General features: G+C 42.0%; 1 protein-coding gene, 2 long non-coding RNA genes and 1 pseudogene across 5 annotated transcripts; 1 reads left to right on the forward strand and 3 right to left on the reverse strand.

The window, feature by feature from the left end:
- Positions 1-1,006, forward strand: part of LOC111955391 (vesicle-associated membrane protein-associated protein B/C-like) — a 34,121-nt pseudogene extending 33,115 nt beyond the window's left edge.
- An 82-nt stretch (positions 1,007-1,088) lies between these two features.
- LOC139023260 (uncharacterized) lies at positions 1,089-2,910 on the reverse strand. Of its 3 annotated transcripts, none has more exons than XR_011474403.1 (4): positions 1,850-2,910; positions 1,640-1,696; positions 1,413-1,467; positions 1,095-1,175 (listed from the first exon to the last, which is right to left on the reverse strand). It is a non-coding gene; the product is annotated as an uncharacterized lncRNA (long non-coding RNA). The 3 variants fall into 3 exon arrangements; XR_011474404.1 differs by lacking the exon at positions 1,850-2,910 and adding an exon at positions 1,758-1,811; XR_011474402.1 differs by lacking the exons at positions 1,640-1,696; positions 1,850-2,910 and adding an exon at positions 1,298-1,355 and having other exon boundaries at positions 1,089-1,175; positions 1,413-1,483.
- Positions 2,911-3,072: 162 nt separating this feature from the next.
- On the reverse strand, positions 3,073-3,537 carry LOC139023259 (uncharacterized). The gene is made up of 3 exons (XR_011474401.1): positions 3,475-3,537; positions 3,223-3,251; positions 3,073-3,129 (listed from the first exon to the last, which is right to left on the reverse strand). It is a non-coding gene; the product is annotated as an uncharacterized lncRNA (long non-coding RNA).
- An 8,734-nt stretch (positions 3,538-12,271) lies between these two features.
- Positions 12,272-18,724, reverse strand: LOC111955390 (protein APCDD1-like). Its single transcript, XM_023975618.2, has 3 exons — positions 18,428-18,724; positions 15,150-15,669; positions 12,272-14,556 (listed from the first exon to the last, which is right to left on the reverse strand). The coding sequence occupies exons 1-3, from the start codon at positions 18,694-18,696 to the stop codon at positions 13,774-13,776; spliced, it is 1,572 nt and encodes a 523-aa protein (XP_023831386.2). The 5' UTR covers positions 18,697-18,724; the 3' UTR covers positions 12,272-13,773.
- Between the last annotated feature and the right edge of the window lie 835 nt (positions 18,725-19,559).

The raw sequence follows: 19,559 nt of genomic DNA on the forward strand, positions 1-19,559 counted from the left end.
TTGACTGAGGGATTGTAGATAATACTGTGGTAATTTTCCCCCCGTCTTTCTCTCATTTCACCATATCTATCCCTCTCCCCCTCTTCTCTTTTTCCTTCCCTCTCTCTCATATCTATCCCTCTCTCTTTCTCCTCTCTCCATGTCTATCCCTCTCCCTCTCTGTCCCCCTCTTTTTCTCTCTTTTTCTCTGTCTCTCACGTATCTATCTCTTCACCCTCTCTCTGTTCCTATTTCATCTTTCTCCTTCTCTCCCTCTCTTTTGGTTTCACCACCCCCTCAGGAAGACGATGGCCTGCGGATGAGGAAGAGCAACGTGTTGTCCTCGCCTCCCAGCACTCTCCCACTCCATGGTGAAGGAGGAGGGGCTGAGGCCTGCGCACGGTGGCCCTCATCGTGCTCTTCTTCGTGGTCGAGTCATCATCGGCAAGTTTGGTCTTGTAAGAGCAAGCGGCGAGCGAGAGACGGCAACCGCATGCTTTCAGGGGATTGAAACAACGGATTTGGGATTTTTTTTAAATTCAGAAATGCCATATCAATGGGTAGTTTTGAATCGTTCATTTATGTACAAATAAAAAAATATTACAAATCAAAAATCCATGTTATGAAAAACCAACGAGAGAAAAAACAACAACAACTTGTTTCAAGATCTCTTAATCATAACATAATCATTCTGGCCTACGCCACAGATACAGTAGGAGCAGTAGGAGGGGGTAAAATGCAGATCATTGATAGTCATTGAAGCAAAGGATTTTCTAAACACCGTGGGGGGGGGGGGGGGGGGCTTGCGATTGAGTCAGTTTTGCGTTGTGTGAATGAATGTTTTTCACGGATTGTAATTTTTTTCACAAGTGGCCAGAGGCCGTGCGGATACTCTGTGTAAAGAATCCATAGTACCCTGGAGTAAAGTAATGCCAGGTGGGCATTACTCTGTTGTAAAGAATCCATAGTACTCTGGAGTAAAGTAATGCCAGGTGGGCAGCACTCTGTGTAAAGAATCCATAGTAACCCTTGGAGTAAAGTTAATGCCTGGTGGGCAGCACTCTGTGTAAGAATCCATAGTAACTCTGGAGTAAGTAATGCCAGGTGGTGCAGCACTCTGTGTAAAGAATCCATAGTAACTCTGGAGTAAAGTAATGCCAGGTGGGCAGCACTTTGTGTAAAGATCCATAGTAACCCTGGAGTAAAGAATGCCAGGTGGGCAGGCACTCTGTGTAAAGAATTCCATAGTAACCCTGGAGTTAAGTAATGCCAGTGGGCGAGTGGGCAGCACTCTGTGTAAGAAAACTCCCATAGTAACTCTGGAGTAAAGGATAATGCCAGGTGGGCAGCACTCTGTGTAAAGAATCATAGTAACCCTCGGAGTAAAGTAATACCAGGTGGGCATTACTCTGTGTAAAGAATCCATAGTAAACTCTATAGTAAAGTAATGCCAGGTGGGCATTACTCTGTGTAAAGAATCCATAGTAACTCTGGAGTAAAGTAAAGCCAGGTGGCAGCACTCGTGTAAGATCCATAGTAACTCTGGAGTAAATAATGCCAGGTGGGCATTACTCTGTGTAAAGAATCCATAGTAAACCCTGGAGTATAAAGTAATGCCAGGTGGGGCAGCAACTCTGTTGTAAAAGAATCGATAGGTAACGCCTGGAGTAAAGTAATACCAGGTGGGCATTACTCTGTGTAAAGAATCCATAGTAACCTGCAGTAAAGGCACATAGGCCTGTGTAGGCCAGCACTCTGTGTAAAGAATCCATAGTAACCCTGGAGTAAAGTTAATGCCAGTGGGCAGCACGCTGTGTAAAGAATCCATAGTAACCGTGGGCAGCACTCTGTGTAAAGAATCCATAGTAACCCTGGAGTAAAGTAATGCCAGGTGGGCAGCACTCTTTTTATCTCACCTCCTTTACAACATGATTGACAGAGAGGCTTCAGGAAGTAGATGGGGTTATGCACAGGGCTACTGTCAACCAAACTGACTCTTCCAATCAGAGGCCTTGTATAGACCGTCTCCTCTGTGATTGGGGAACATCCTTAATTGACACAACAACGCCCCCCCTCCGTCTCCCCATTCTATGTTTTTGCAAGCTAGAATATTTTCCCCCTCACCTTTTGATCATAAATACCTAAGTTGGCAGTATATTCTTGATTGCATGCATCCACTAAAGAGCATTGCATTTTTTTGGGACATTTTAAATGAACTTTAATTGCTTTCATCATTGTCATGTTTCTTTTCAGCCTTAGGTTTTMTCAACTCAATCTTCAGATTTTTTTTCCCCCTTTCATTTTATTTATTTTTTTCATTTTTGTGATGAAGTTTTTTTGGTTTTTAGGGTTTGAGGTATTATTAAAAAGTGTATGCAGCTAAATGAACTCCGGATGGGTTGGGACTGAGTCACTGAATAAACGACTTACCTTGTGACTGTTATTAGCAAGTTATTCTGGAAGGAAAGAAGGGAGAGAGGGAATGAGGAAAGGTACATGTAGAAGTGAGTTTTGCTGAGGTTTACCTCAACAATAATACTGCTGTCGGTTTTGTCTGTTTTCTTTTTTCTTCTCCAAGCCGTACAWTTGTTGATCTGTCAGGCAGAACTGTCATTTAAATGGTTTATGCTGTAATGTTCACTATGCTGTGACTGTCCACGTAACTCTTAAAGAACCTTTCTCCAACTGTGTGGTCATGGTCATTGGCTTCATTCACCCCACTACGGTCAGCATCGATAGGTTTGGATCTTTGTCTGTTTGTTTCACCGTTATAGCCATCACTGCACTCATGTTCATTTTAATGCACTATATTCTCAATAATGTTTTTTCCCAGTATCTATCAATGTAACTGTTTTGTTAGTTGACGTGTCTCTGCATTTAACTCACAAGAAAACTAAAACATACTAAACTATATCCTGAAGGGACCATTCTGCCTTTTGTGTTTGTCCCTACTGTTTTTGATTGCTTTGTCCTTAATGGGATTCATGTCAAAAATGCAATACACTCAATTTCTTTCATCTCACTGTCGCAGATTATGGATAACAAAAAATAACTTGCCGATGGAAGTATGGATTTGAGGAAAGAGCAAGGGAGAGCGTAACCTATTGTATCTACGTGTGACTGAGCGTAACCTACTGTATCTACGTGTGACTGAGCCGGGTAACTTACCTGTATCACGTGTGACTGAGCGTAACCTACTGTATCTACGTGTGACTAGAGAACCTACTGTATCTACGCTGTGACTAGAGTAACCTACTGTATCGACGTGTGGACTGAGTAACTACTGCTATCGACGGTGTACTGAGCGTAACCCTACTGTATCTCACGTTGACTGAGCGAACCTACTGTATCTCGACGTCTGTGAACTGAGCGATAACACTACCTGTATCGACGTGTGACTGGAGGAAACTACTGTATCTACTGTGGTGACTGAGCAGTAACCTACATGACTCGACGCTGTGACTTGAGCTGTAAACTACTGTATCGACGTGTGACTGAGCGTAAACTACTGTATCGACGTGTGACTGAGCGTAAACTACTGTATCTACTTGTGCGTGAAGCATAATTCTGCTTAGAGGGAGGGCAGAACAGGTCTGAGCTGAGCTACGCTGTCCCAATGGTTGTGAAAACACTAAAATTGACCTGTCTACCATCGTGATCCATGTAAGCAGTCGGCAACTGTTTTGTATGTATATAAATAAGTCTAAGAAAAATTCCTATTCCTAGTCAAGTAGTCAGTCTATGGTGTTAAACCTTGATGGACTATGTAGCGTCTTAATAAATTAAATGAATAAAGACCCTACCTAATTCTGTGTGAAGTAATTTCCTCTTTGTTCAACATACCGGTCCGGTAAACAATTACATTTTTCATCCTCTGGCTGAGGAAGCTGTAAAAAGCTCATCACAGTGTCCAAGCYCATCACCGTGTCCGAGGGAAGAGGGACTTAGTTGGATGTCGCTACTTTAGATTAAATATTGGAGAGGGAAATGTCAGCATCTGAAATTAGCATTCCCCTCACAGCCAATACATCTCCACTGACATCTGCTGCTACATTAGCTATAGATGGTATGCTTTATTTGGCTGTGGTTCTTGCAATGTTTTTTTTTACGTTGAAAACTATGTTTCCTTCTGGTAATTGGCTTTCAATGTGTGGTGGTGTTAAATGAGAAGTTGTTTTATTCATGTTATTGTATCTTTAACACCCTGTAAACGTTCTGTCAGCACTTCAGGTTTTGGTGTGACCTCCTGAGGTGCACCTGAAGTCAGTAGGAACTGTTGTTTAAGTTGGTGGGGCCTAGATACTGTACATCTAGAGACACTGTTGTGGAAATGACCCCATATTCATTTACATTTTTCGATTCAGCTTGGGAATTGTCATTTCCAAGAAAAATAGCGGTGGAATGTTCTCAAAACTGTGATAAGGATAATCGACCCTATTCGACGCACCTGAAAACGGGTCAACTCAGAAATACSCTATGCATTGACACCGTGTGTTGACGTGTGCCAATTTTCCATCGGGAATGTTTATATACACTTAAGGAGGAATTTACACCAGAAGACTTGTCATAAAGATTTATGAGGAAATGGATGGTTTCCAATAATTCTCTTCACAGACGTTACAGACCTATAGTCTGGTGGATGAAACACTACAGATGTTTTTTACTCCACAGTGACCACAGGAAAACCACATTAGATGTTTGAGTTTTGGCCCTTGACTGGATTGGTTCCAATTGTGCCTGTAGTGTACATACAAGGCCTTCAGAAAGTATTCATACCCCTTGACTTATTCCACATTTTGTTGTGTTACAGACTAAATTCACAATAGAGTCAATATATATTTTTTTATCTCTCACCCATCTACACACAATACCCCATATTGACAAAGTCAAAACARGGTTTGGGATTTTTTTTAGCAAATGTATTGAAAATGAAATGGAGAAATATCTAATTTACATAAGWATTTACACCCCTTTGCTATGACACTCCAAATTGAGCTCAGGTGTTTCCAATTTCCTTTGATCATCCTTAATGTTGCTACAACGTGATTGGAGTCCACCTGTGGCTWATTAAATTATTTGGACATGATTTAGAAAGAAACACACCTGTCTATATAAGGTCCCACAGTTGGTGTGCATGTTAGAGCAGAAACTATACCATGAAGTCCAATCTGTAGATTGCTGAGAATTGTGATGAGGCATATATCTGGGGATGGTTCTAAAAAAAAWTCTAGAGTGTGGAAATTGTAAAAATATGGAACTACCGAGACTCTACCTAGAGCTTGCGTCCGACCAAATTGAGCAACCGGGAAAGAAGGATAATGGTCAGGGAGGTGACCAAGAACCCAATGACCAGTCTGACAGAATTCCTTGGCCGAGAACCTGCCTGATGGACAACAGTCTCTACAGCACTTCACCAATCTGGGTTTTATGGTAGAGTGGCCAGACAGAAGACACTCCTGAGAAAAAGGTACATGACAGCACGCCTGGAGTTTGCAAAAAGGCACGTGGACGATTCGGAGCATAAGGCAAAAGACTGTGGTCTGATAAGACAAAAGGGTAGCTCTTTGGCCTAAATGCAAAGCGCCATGTCTGTAGGAAACCAGGTGCAGCTCATCACCCATCTAACAATCCCTACCGTGAAGCATGGTGGTGGCAGCATCATCATGCTATGGGGATGCTTTTCAGCAGCAGGAACTGGGAGATAAGTAAAGATAGAGGGACCAATGAATGGAACCAAAAATAGGCAAATCCTTGATGAGAACCTGCTTCAAAGTGTAAATAACCTTAAACTGTGGTGACAATTTACCTTCCTACAGGACAATGACCCCAACCACACATCCAAAGCAATGCTGGAATGGCTTCAGAATAAGAATGTGAAAGCCTTTGAGTGGCCTGGGCAAAGCCCAGACTTGAATCCAATGGAAAATCTGTGGAAGGACTTGAAGATTGCTGTTCACCACCACTCCCCATCTAATTTAATCTACAGGGAAGAACGGAAGAAAATCCCCAAAGCAAAGCTGATACAGACGTACCCAAGACAACACAAAGCTGTAATCGCTGCCAAAKGTGCTTCTATAAAGCATTGATTTGGGTATTTTAATATTTATGCATATTAGATCTTTCTGTATTTAAATTTATGTGCAAACATTTCTAAAAACATGTTTTCACTTTGTCATTATGGGGTATTGGCGAAAAAATAAATATTGAATCAAATTTGAATTCAGGCTGTAACACAACAAAATGTGTAATAAGTCAAGGGGTATGACTGAAGACACTAGCTATTGGAATGCTGGCAGACTCTGACAAAGTGAGTCCCAGAAGGTGCTGGTCTATGGCTACGTTGCCTTTAGGCCTGAATTAATTCAATCCTAAATTAGGTTGTGCTGATGTTTGAACCCATATCAGCAAATGTCACTCTACGTAGCTAGCTGACTCAATTTATATTCAAATCAATGTCTGTCACAGGAGAGATTGTGCAGATGTAACTGTCCTCCTAGAAACAGAATCCGCTGTAGGATGAGACATTGTGAAGGTTTCACAGGTCAGGACTGTGGTCACTTGTGCTCCAGTTTAAATGTTTTCCTCCCCCTTTTGATTGAGGGTTGTGACTTTAATCCAACAACTGTCAAGTCAAATCAAATTTGATTGGTCACATACACGTGTTTAGCAGATGTTATTGCGGGTGTAGCGAAATGCTTGTGCTTCTAGCTCCGACAGTGCAGTAATATCTAACAAGTAATATCTAACAATTACACAACATATACCCAACACACATAAATCTAGTAAAGAAATGGAATTAAGAATATAAAAATATATGGATGAGCAATGTCAGAGCGGCATAGAATAAGATACAGTAGAATAGTATAGGATGCAGTATATACATATGAGATGGGTAATGCAAGATATGTAAACATTATTAAAGTGACTAGTGTTCCATTTATTAAAGTGGCCAGTGATTTCAAGTCTTAATATAGGCAGCAGCCTCTAATGTGCTAGTGTCTAGCTCAATCACCTCTTTATTTTAATGAATCTGGTACTCATTGAGGTTTTTTCAATAAAACTGAGGTCTGGCTGCGTTTCCAAGTTAAAAAACATATAAAAAATTAACTGTCCAAGTGCACTACATTAAACTATGCATCAAGCACACTTATTCACCATCAAATAGGCTTMTTGGTGTTAACTGTATGTCATAATTAGTATTGGCAATGTGCGGACCATTGTTTGTAACTTGTTCAAGTACATGGGGAAAATAACCCACCTTCCTGGTTCTAACAGTTTGAGCAACAAGTAAACCAGCATATGTTTAGATTTTATTTGTTGTCCTTTGCAGACATACAGTGGGGCAAAAAAGTATTYAGTCAGCCACCAATTGTGCAAGTTCTCCCACTTAAAAAGATGAGAGAGGCCTGTAATTTTCATCATAGGTACACTTCAACTATGACAGACAAAATGAGGGGAAAAATCCAGAAAATCACATTGTAGGATTTTTTAATGAATTTATTTGCAAATTATGGTGGAAAAATAGTATTTGGTCACCTACAAACAAGCAAGATTTCTGGCTCTCACAGACCTGTAACTTCTTCTTTAAGAGGCCTCCTCTGTCCTCCACTCGTTACCTGTTATTAATGGCACCTGTTTGAACTTGTTATCAGTATAAAAGACACCTGTCCACAACCTCAAACAGTCACACTCCAAACTCCACTATGGCCAAGACCAAAGAGGCTGTCAAAGGACACCCAGAAACAAAATTGTAGACCTGCACCAGGCTGGGAAGACTGAATCTGCAATAGGTAAGGCAGCTTGGTTTGAAGAAATCAACTGTGGGAGCAATTATTAGGAAATGGAGACATACAACACCACTGATAATCTCCCTCGATCTGGGCTCCACGCAAGATCTCACCCCGTGGGTCAAAATGATCACAAGAACGGTGAGCAAAAATCCCAGAACCACACGGGGGGACCTAGTGAATGACCTGCCAGAGAGCTGGGACCAAAGTAACAAAGCCTACCATCAGCAAGGGCATTGAAGATGAAACGTGGCTGGGTCTTTCAGCATGACAATTGATCCCAAAACAAACACCGCCCCGGGCAACGGAAGGATTCTCAAGGTCCTGGAGTGGCTTAGCAGTCGCTCCAGATCTCAACCCCATAGAAAAATCTTTGGAGGGAGTTGAAAGTCCGTGTTGCCCAGCAACAGCCCCAAAACATCACTGCTCTAGAGGAGATCTGCATGGAGGAATGGGCCAAATACCAGCAACAGTGTGGAAAACCTTGTGAAGACTTACAGAAAACATTTGACCTCTGTCCATTGCCAACAAAGGGTATATAACAAAGTATTGGAGATAAACTTTTGTTATTGACAAATACTTATTTTCCCCCATATTTGCAAATAAAATTCATTAAAAATCCTACAATGTGATTTTCTGGATTTTTCTCCTCATTTTGTCTGTCATAGTTGAAGTGTACCTATGATGACAATTACAGGCCTCCCTCTATCTTTTTAAGTAGGAGAACTTGCACAATTGTGGCTGACTAAATACTTTTTTGCCCCACGTAAGTATAACCCTGAACATTTTTAATGGCCCTCAAGGCAGAAATATTTGTCTGACGAGGAAGCCGATTGCATGCAACACATTTCAACCTGTAAATATGCAAAGACCATGTTACAATTTTGATACATGGGACCATTACTGTCTAAATAGGATTTGGAAGCAGGAGTATGCCAGATCTTTTGGAGTCATGACAACTAGCACTCATTGCGTCTTTTTTTTGGGGGGGGGGGACAGTAACTGCTGAAGCTTTTCCAGAAACATTGTGATGGCTCTTCGATGCACATGTTGTGATATAGAGCGTTGCCAATAGAAACAGTAGCTGTTTTAGGGTACCTTCAATCCACAAAGGTTAATTTTGTTTCTCAGTGGGAGACAACATAACTGGCTGTTGACTAGTGGGACCTAATAGGTTCGTTCAAAGTAACTTAATGAGGATTTCTCCTCCATTTTTCCAGATTAACATTAGGTCATGATATACAGGCCCTTGTTCCTGGCAGCTGATGAGGCAACAGTACAGTACCCATAATGCAGCAGATCTGTGGTCGTACACAGCACTTTAATTGTTTCGACAAGGAAAGGAGTTAACATTTTATAATAGCGATGCATTCTCAGAGCCAGAGAAGCTAAAGTACAGCTGATGTTTTTAGCTCATATACGCACAGAAATAATGGGATTTTCTTAACAGCTTGAAATGAGAACAAAAGTGTGAGAGAGGAAGTTTATCGAAGTCATGGGTGCAAACAGTGATGTAAAGTTTTTCACCAGTTTGGCTTTGTGGCGAGGGTTAATGTGTGGGCTCTGCTGCGTATAAAGGGGTAAAGGCGGCCATCCATATCCATATGATGAGGTGAGATGCTCCAAAAACAATTTAGGCACGTTGGCCCTTGTTGTCCATTTTCTCTGTAGTCTACAGTCGTGGCAYCCTGACTGATGGCAGCTCATTCTTGCATAATCAATGCTTGTAGTTTGTCAGAATTTGTGGGTTTTTGTTTGTCCACCCACCTCTTGAGGATTGACCACAAGTTCTCAATGGGATTAAGGTCTGGGGAGTTTCCTGGCCATGGACCCAAAATATTGATGTTTTGTTCCRCAAGCCACTTAGCTATCACTTTTGCCTTATGGCAAGGTGCTCCATCGTGCTGGTAAAGGCATTGTTCGTCACCAAACTGTTCCTGGATGGTTGGGAGAAGTTGTTCTCGGAGGATGTGTTGGCACCATTCTTTATTCATGGCTGTGTTCTTAGGCAAAAGTGTGAGGGAGCCCACTCCCTTGGCTGAGAAGCAACCCCACACATGAATAGTCTCRGGATGCTTTACTGTTGGCATGACACAGGACTGATGGTAGCGCTCACCTTGTCTTCTCCGGACAAGCTTTTTTCCGGATGCCCCAAACAATCGGAAAGGGGATTCATCAGAGAAATGACTTTACTCCAGGCCTCAGCAGTCCCAATCCCTGTACCTTTTGCAGAATATCAGTCTGTCCCTGATGTTTTTCCTGGAGAGAAGTGGCTTCTTTGCTGCCCTTCTTGACACCAGGCCATCCTCCAAAAGCCTTCGCCTCACTGTGCGTGCAGATGCACTCACACCTGCCTGCTGCCATTCCTGAGCAAGCTCTGTACTGGTGGTGCCCCGATCCCGCAGCTGAATCAACTTTAGGAGACGGTCCTGACGCTTGCTGGACGTTCTTGGGCGCCCTGAAGCATTCTTCACAACAATTGAACCGCTCTCCTTGAAGTTCTTGATGATCCGATAAATGGTTGATTTAGGTGTAATCTTACTGGCAGCAATATCCTTGCCTGTGAAGCCCTTTTTGTGCAAAGCAATGATGACAGCACGTGTTTCCTTGCAGGTAACCATGTTTGACAGAGGAAGAACAATGATTCCAAGCACCACCCTCCTTTTGAAGCTTCCAGTCTGTTATTCGAACTCAATCAGCATGACAGTGTGATCTCCAGCCTTGTCCTCGTCAACACTCACACCTGTGTTAACRAGAGAATCACTGACATGATGTCAGCTGGTCCTTTTGTGGCAGGGCTGAAATGCAGTGGAAATGTTTTTKGGGGATTCAGTTCATTTGCATGGCAAATAGGGACTTTGCAATGAATTGCAATTCATCAGATCACTCTTCATAACATTCTGGAGTATATGCAAATTGCCATCATACCATCAAACAGCAGACTTTGTGAAAATTAATATTTGTGTCATTCTCAAAACTTTTGGCCAAGACTGTACATTCTAAAGACTGGATCAAGTGTTCTCTCACAGGGCATTAGTAAAACAAACCCACCGAAATGTCTGAGGTTTGGAAAMCCTGTTTCGCTGAAAGGAAACCTTTCTCAGCATGTTTGGCTTGCCTTCTTTCTACTTATTTTACGGAGCATTCTTTTCCTGCAGGAAGTGTGACACTTTTCGGAGACCCCACTTCAGAATCCAGACATTCCCACAGTTGGTGAAGCTGTCCAGATAATTGGTTGTCTGAGCACGTATTTAGATTAGCATTGTGCATCAGGTACAATGGCACTACAATGGTTCTGGTTCTGATTTTGCTAACAGAACTCACTGGCTAAACGTTCATCCAAAGTCAACTGCTCAACGAACAGCCCATTCAATTAACTCCGCAGCCAAGTTGGCACACAACGACGCATGTCCCTGGAAGCAGTCGCTTTCACCAAATAGGGAGCAGTTAAAAGCACTTTTATAATTTATTTTTAACGGATGCCTTTAACGAGCCACTGGCTTGATTGCAAACAGGTTAGCCCGTAATTCGCCCTTGCCTGACGCTCAGCTTTTATGGCGCGCAACAGAAACCGCAAACAGACTATAAAAAGCGGTCGTTCCCCGGCCTTCCTCAGTCATCACCACCCTCCTCCTAGCCGTCCTGGAACATAACCATGGTGGATCCATGTGTTGTTATTGGCCCAGTTGTGGAACATGGATTTAGGAGGCTTTAGAGTCCATTAAATGACAATCCTGTACATTAGTGTTCTGATAAATGCCAGTCATCTTCCGTCTTTTTTTCTCTCCCTCTTGGTTTTTCGTTAGATTTTCAATCCAAGCCTGGAGTACACTTGCTCAAACCCGAAAGATGACCTCATGGGTCTAGCAGCCACCATCACTATTATGAGAGGAGTTAATCTGAACAGTATGTTGCCTTTGAAAGTGACTCATATGGATCTTCTCCTCTTGAGCTTTTTCTGACTGCACCACCGGAGCCAGCTACAATCTTTCGTCCGTTCTTTCACAGAACAACCGCAGTCTTTTCCTATTTTATTACGCCAATGCAGACTTAAAAATAATAGAAATGGTCAACTACCAATCCAAAATGATCATCATCACTGTAACATGCTGACCAGATTGCTCGCGTGCACGTGGTCTGCGGTTCTGAGGCCAGTTGGGCATACTGCYATATTCTCTAAAATGACATTGGAGGCGGCTTAYGGTAGAGAAATKAATATTAAATTCTCTGGCAACTGCTCTGATGGACATTCCTGCAGTCAGCATGCCAATTGCACGCTCCCTCAAAACATGAGACATCTGTGGCATTGTGTTGTGTGACAAAACTGAACATTTTACAGTGGCCTTTTATAGGTGTACCTGTGTAATGATCATGCTTTTTAATCAGCTTCTTGATATGTCGAACCTGTCAGAGAGATGGATTATATTGGCAAAGGAGAAATGCTCACTAACAGGGATCTAAACAAATTTGTGCACAACATTTGAGTGAAATAAACTTTTTGTACGTATGGAAAATTTCTGGTACGTTTTATTTCAGCTCATGAAACAAGGGACCAACACTTTACATGTTGTGTTTATATTTTTGTTCAGTATAAGTCATCATACATTTGTAATGCTTATAATTGTTTATAAAGTTTTACAAATAATGAAATACTTTATTGTTTATACATGATTTATTGTTAATTCATGACAGTTATTATAGTGTTACCCAAGTTTCCTGTCTATTACAAATGATCTTCTAGCTAAAAAAGTATCTACAATATTTCAAAATCGCAAATAATTGTCATTTTGCTGAGTAGGGTAAATTGTGTTATAGGCTGAGCATTCTAATCAAATGCATCCAACCAGATATTACTCTGTGTTTTACTCAGGGAGTTATGCTCCAGAAATTGGAGCTGGATAGCAATGCTTCATGTGTGAGCCATATGCCAGTTAGTTCTCACATGGCAGCACTCATGTCCAGCATCTGGCCTTTCAAACTTGGACCATTGTTTGGAAAGCCTGTTAGATTGAAGAATACAGCATTTACTGTAGTACTGAAGTGACTATTTTGCCTTTAGGATGAATATTACACACTCAGTTCTTAAATATTCTTAATTATTCTTATGATTCATTATTATTCATGTCAATGATAGAATAATGATAGAAATTATTTATAGAAATTATAGAAATTTATAGAAATTATTTCTCAAGCAGCTGGTTAGTAAATCAAGATGATAGATTTTGTGAAGATATTTGCAAGATGAGAAAGAAGCAGGACAGACTGTACATAACATATAAAAACACACAGACAATGCAATAATTGCAGCATATCTTCCCTTTTAATATACCAATTAATTTAACAATGACAATAAGTATGGTTTGTAGGATAGCATTGTAAACTAGTGTCCAATTAGTGCACTTTTCAGGTGGGGTTTTCCTCCAATCAAAAATGAACACATTAGATTAGGACCTGTTGATGAGACACACAATTACGTTTCCTCTTTGGTATCCAGTTCCTGATTTTACACAATCTGAAGTACATTTGAATGYCGGTTGCTTGTGCATTGAATTTATCGGTCAGTATTGTCCTTTGTTTTGCTCGAAAATATACTGCCTTATGTAATTTGAAGGGAAAATAAATCTTTAGAGAAAGAAGCTCTTATGGGTCTTAAGCATTTGCCAAAAGGCATCTCTGGTTTAAAAGAAAACAAAGTGATACACGTACTGTATATAATATGATAGATATGCAACTTTTATACACAGTCAGTGTATGTACAGTTTTCTTGTACATTTTGTTCACTGGAATACCATTGAAATGACAGTTGTTGACACTTGTTGAACGTTCGTCAGTTTCCTTTTGCACAATGTCAAGGGCCTCAACAATGCTGATGTCATTGTCATATGATTGACTTATTCAGGTTGCTGAACATAGAGTACCATCCTTTACAAATCATTCTCTCCTGAAAAGCAATCTTTTATTTGGTCTGCCGTTATCTTGATATTGAGGAGGAGTACATGGAGCTTCCTCATACACTGTGAGCAGTTCCGCCATCGTACCAAAGCAACAGTAAAGAGACCAGGACAAGGACAAAGCTTGGTTGCCATGGTAGGTTCTTGGCTCCACTAGCTGCTAGCTTGAGCTGGTTGGTGTGGTGATACGACGTGGGGGCATCCTCCTCGCCACAATGCACCATGGGGGCCTGGTAAGACGTGGGCCTCTTCTGGGGACGGTCGGGGCTGGAGCCATCCGTCGGCCTCTCCCCGATGAACAGCAGAGGGCGCCGTCGATGGTCCATCTCTGTCTTGAACAGCTCGTACTCCTTGTGGGGCAGCTTAATCCCCAAGACGGTACACCCATCCGTGGGGGTCACATCTTGCTCCACCCCCACCTCCCAGCCCCCCACCTTCCCGCAGCTTCCCGGCCGGGTCTCGTTGAGCACCCTGGCCGTGGCCCCCTCAAGGATGGTGACACTGACACGGGTCACCTTGAAGACGAACTCGGTGCCTCCCGCCACTTTGGYCGAGGGGTCTCCCTGAGCGTAGTGGCCCGAGGCCTGCAGGGTGAAGGTGGGCTGGCTGCAAGAGGGGTCCGAGTAGTGGTGGTAGAAGCCTTCCCAGGAGTGCTCATCTGGGCGGAAGGTGAAGTCTCGGGTGAGGAAGAGGACGGCAGGCCGGGCTTCACAGCGTTGGCTCACCCAGCGGCCGTGCAGAGATGGAGGGGCCGACGCAGGGACACGGAGCAACACCGGGGGGCGTTGTTCCGAGCCCCGGAAGACCAGGGCGCATGCCGGGCAGGGGTGGATGTGGTGCTGATGGAAATAGATATGGATTGGTAATGGTTAGGATTATACAATATAACTGTCATCCAAAATGGCACGCTACTTAATATGAAGCCATGTATTGACCAGACATACTAAATAGTATGAAGCCATGTATTGACCAGACATACTAAATAGTATGCTCGTTTGGAATTTGGGACACAGTTTAATGCTTGAGTTAGTTAGTTAATCACCATGGAATGCATTCAGCATCAGATGAAGAATGGATGGAGAGAGAATGACTACATTTCTTTATAATGTCCTGAGACACCATTTAATTAAAATCCCTGCCTTGATCTACATGTACAGGATACTTAAAAAAAAAAAGTATTTTGAGGGGATAGATCAGCTTTAATATTACAGATAAATTGATTAAATCTACAATGTAATTGTCTGCATCATTTCCATATTTTTTTGTAAACACATATCTATCCAAACACAGTATATATATATATATATATATATATATATTTTCTTTTTTAATGTATTTATATTTTCCTTTATTATTATTTCCTAACCCTACCACCCCCTCCCCTAATTGGAGTAAACTTTACAGTATCTTAATGGAGTGTTCATATTTTCACCATAGCGTTCTGCAATGGTTGCTGGTAACCCGTTGGTTGATAGTACGTCCTCTTTGTCCAGTCCGTGTGCACGTCCCCAAGGAAGAGCTCCTGAACCAGACCTCCATGGGGCTTATGCTGGGTCTCCATTCTCACCAAGCCCAGTTCCATCATCGAGAACCCCAGGGCACCCAGGCATTCCCTCCCTGCCTGGGCGTTGTACAGCTCATACAGGCGCCCGGGCACCATGCCGCCCAGGGTGAGGCCCACACACACAGGGGGTAGACGGGCGGCCGGCCTGTGCATGGCGCCTTGGCTGTGGATGACGATGCCCACTTTGTGAAGGTGGTGCTCTGTCTCGGTGGCACCCCGGGTGATCCAGGACGCTTGGCGCAGACGGAGYTTGCCACGGACCACCAGAGAGTAGGTGGGCTCCTCGCACCCGCTGTCAGTGTAATAGTGCTGCAGTGCCTTGAACAGGTGGCTCGGGTAGAAGGTATAGGACCGGGTCAGAAACTCAGGACCAGGCCGAACTTCACATCTACACAGGATGAAGAGATTGAAGACAGATGGCTGAAATGAAATTATTGAATGAAACGATGGATGTATGGGTGAATAAAATGATGGCTGGATGGATGGATGAATGAATTACTAAAATGATGGAAGGATGCATGGATTAATTAATTACTAAAATGATGGATGGATGAATGAATTACCAAAATGATGGATGAATGAATTACTAAAATGACAGATGGATGAATGAATTACTAAAATGATAGATGGATGGATACATGATTGATATATCAATTCACTATATGGAATTGTTGCGCAAACAATGATGTCTGAATCACCTGGGAGGACACCAAGACCGAGCAGCACCTTCACAAATCCAAAGAAGGCCTATAGAAGAGCTTCCCTATTTATCATTACATTAGGTTAACCACTTACTTGAAGACAGTGTTGGGGACTAGTGAACTACATGTAGTTCAACTAGTAATTTGAAATGTTGCAGTAGCTTGGTGGTACTTKAACTAAATTCAACTCTAGATAGTGTTTTCGGTAGATAATTACTGTTTTACCATGTAGCGGTGTAGCTAACTACTGGAACTACACACTACTGTTTTACCATGTAGCAGTGTAGCTAACTACTGGAACTACACACTACTGTTTTACCATGTAGCTGTGTGCTAACACTGGACTACAAAGACTACTGTTCCATGTAGCGGTGTAGCTAACTACCTGGAACTACAAACTGCTGATTTTACCAATGTAGCGGTGTAGATAACACTGGAACTACACACTACTGTTTTACCCGTGTAGCTAACTACTGGAACTACACATTACTGTTTACCATGTCGCCGGTGTAGCTAACTGCTGGAACTACACACACTACTGTTTTACCATGTAGCGGTGTAAGTAACTACTGGAACTACACACTATTTTTTACCATGTAGCAGTGTAGCTAATACGGAACTCACTGCTGATTTACGTGTAGCGGTGTAGCTAACTACTGGAACTACACACTATGTTTTTGCAAAAGAAGAGAAAAAATTGGGTGAAGTAGGAAATTTCCTTTCTGTTTCGCATCAGACCTGGCCTAATCAGACCTGCAACTTCCGGCGCCGACCGAGATGGCGCTCGCTTCGCGTACAAGCAATTTCGCTACACTCGCATTAACATCTGCTAACATGTGTATGTGAGAAATAAAATTTGATTTGATTTGATTTGATTTAATTACACCTTCTGTTAATAACATCTGTCTCCAGAGTGATGTGTTCTTGCAATTTGTTACTCTTTATTCTGAAACTGGAAACACCTATCTCCTCACTAGCTTATAGCACAGCTGTCAGAGCAGCTTCATAGATTACGCACCTGTACATAACCATCTACATTTAGTCCCAACACTACCTTTACCTACTGTATTTATTTATTTTTATATTTTGCTCCTTTGCACCATTATTTCTGTTCTTACTTTGCATTTGCCTTGACTGCAACCAACCATTCCAGTGTTTTTTTTAGTTTTTATTTTACTTGCTGTGTTGTACTCACTTGCCTCATGGCTTTTTTATATTTTTATTTATTTACATATTTTGTTTGCCTTCACCTCCCTTATTCACCTCACTTGCTCACATTGTATATAGACTTATTTTTTTCACTGTATTATTGACTATATGTTTGTTTTACTCCATGTGTAACTATGTGTTGTTGTATGTGTCGAACTGCTTTGCTTTATCTTGGCCAGGTCGCAATTGTAAATGAGAACGTGTTTCAATTTGCCTCCTGGTTAAATAAAGGTTAAATAAAAAAAAAAACTCTATACGGAAGTCCAGAGAGGACATGTGAATAAAAAAAAATGTTCTCCATGCATTATGTCGAGATCACGACTTGTCTATCTCATGAGATGTTTTGTCGAGATCACAAAMTAATTTTCTCGTTATCAAACAATAAACAAAAGTAGCACGCATTATCCATTAATTTGTTAGGGCGCCCTGTGTCCCAGGCCGTTTCATATGTAAGGCACCTTGCAGACAGCCTACAAGGCAGCATCCTGGCTTATCGGCCTCTGAGGCTGCTATTGAATCTAAATCAGCCTGTCAGGAATGGAGCTCACCCACTCTTAAAACATTTTAAGTGTTCCTTACAATTATACTCATAYCAGTTATGCAAGCTAACAACAAGCATAGATAACAAGCTAGCTAGCTATCTAGCCAACAAGACTACCTAGCTAACTATCTAGCTYGCTCGCTCACAAGACTAGCCAAGTGGTCTTGTGGGTGGCACACAGGTTGGGAGACATGGTTGCCTGTCAGCCATCGTTCAGGGCTTAAATGCCCACCAAGTCTTAGCTCAAGGTAAAGGACATTTAGCATGCTAACATTCTCTACTTATAAACTGATAATGAACTCCAACTAGCATGATGTTAGCATGAAATGTACCATCCCATAGTCGTGATCATGAGATAAATAAGTTGTGATCTCGACATAAAGCAGAATTATTATTTTTTTATATTCATTTCCTGTCTGGACTTCCTTAAGTCTATGACATTTCTGATTTAGATATGATAATGTATCACCAAGTAGTTTGGATGTAGTGAACTACTTTTTCAAAGTAACTTTAGTGAAGTAAATTATATTTTTCTTAAGGGTAGCTTTAGTTTAGCTTAACTTCTTCCAGTGTGAAAGAATTGGTAGCTTGATAAACTATATTTTCAGAGTAGCTTCCCCAACACTGCCTGAACCTGATATATAAGAAAAAAGTGAATATTCAGAGCATTTCTTTGAACAATGCAGAGAACTTGCCTGGTTGACACCCAGTTGCCCTCCAGTTTTGGGGGAATGTCGRCTGTGATTCTGACGCCATCCTGCAAGTGGCGATACTGACACTGTGGCTCCCATTCCAGGCTGGTTGTTTGGTTGGAGGAAAATCCTAAGGGGGCTGTGGATACCTCCCAGAGCTTGCTCCCTGACACAAGCACAGCTAGAAGCAAGAAAACAAGAACACTCCCGGTTATCACTATTTCAATCAGATAACCGCAGTCCGGATCTGTTTGAACTAATTTAACAAACATAACATCAACGATCCACCGAGTACTGTTCATTACACGAAACAGAAACACAACATTATATGCTTGGAAGATGATTATCAACCTCATCCATCCCAAATCGGGGGTGACACACAGAACAATTAATAGCCAATGGAAATKATTCACTCCCTGAGCTTTTCAGGTCAGGGCCGGACTGGCCATCTGGCATTTCGGGCAAATGCCAGACAGGCTGGTACATTTTTAGACCAGTGGGCCCGTCTAACTTGGCTTATAATGTAGGCCTATAGGAAAACACGGTCGGTGTGTTGGAAATGCCGATTTCTGGTCCTAGTCCGCCCCTGTTTCAGCTGCGAACAAGATGCGGGTTGACTGGAAGCAGTTTAAGGGTTCACATTTCTGTAATTTACCATGTAATGAGATGTGATGGGCTTCATTATAGGCCATATATTGATTAGAATCAGACCCTGGCCACATGCACCAAGAGGATAGCTTCTAGGGTTAGCTTGTCACTTCAATCAGCCAACAGCTGGCCTCTAACTCCAATTTACACACACACACACACACACACAAAACAAACATTAGCATGGTGCATTGACTCAAAACAAAAGCAATACATTTTTCTCTAATTTATCAACATAAGGATCTGACGCATGCACATCTGCAATCTCTATCTTTCTGTTGACTGCTACTGTATACCCACATATTGTTTGTTACTTGTTTATGTGTATAGACTGCTTTTGAGGGCAAGGCCCACATCCATATAATTTCAGCAGAGACCAAGACAACGTGCCCTAGTAGATTTTTTGATTACCAAAATGCCGGCAGTGTGAGAGATGGACCGGGATCCAGAAAGAGGATGGGCTATTTGATAAGAGACACTATGGCTC

This window comes from Salvelinus sp. IW2-2015, linkage group LG30 (genome assembly GCF_002910315.2).
Source record: "Salvelinus sp. IW2-2015 linkage group LG30, ASM291031v2, whole genome shotgun sequence".
Lineage (NCBI taxonomy): Eukaryota > Metazoa > Chordata > Actinopteri > Salmoniformes > Salmonidae > Salvelinus > Salvelinus sp. IW2-2015.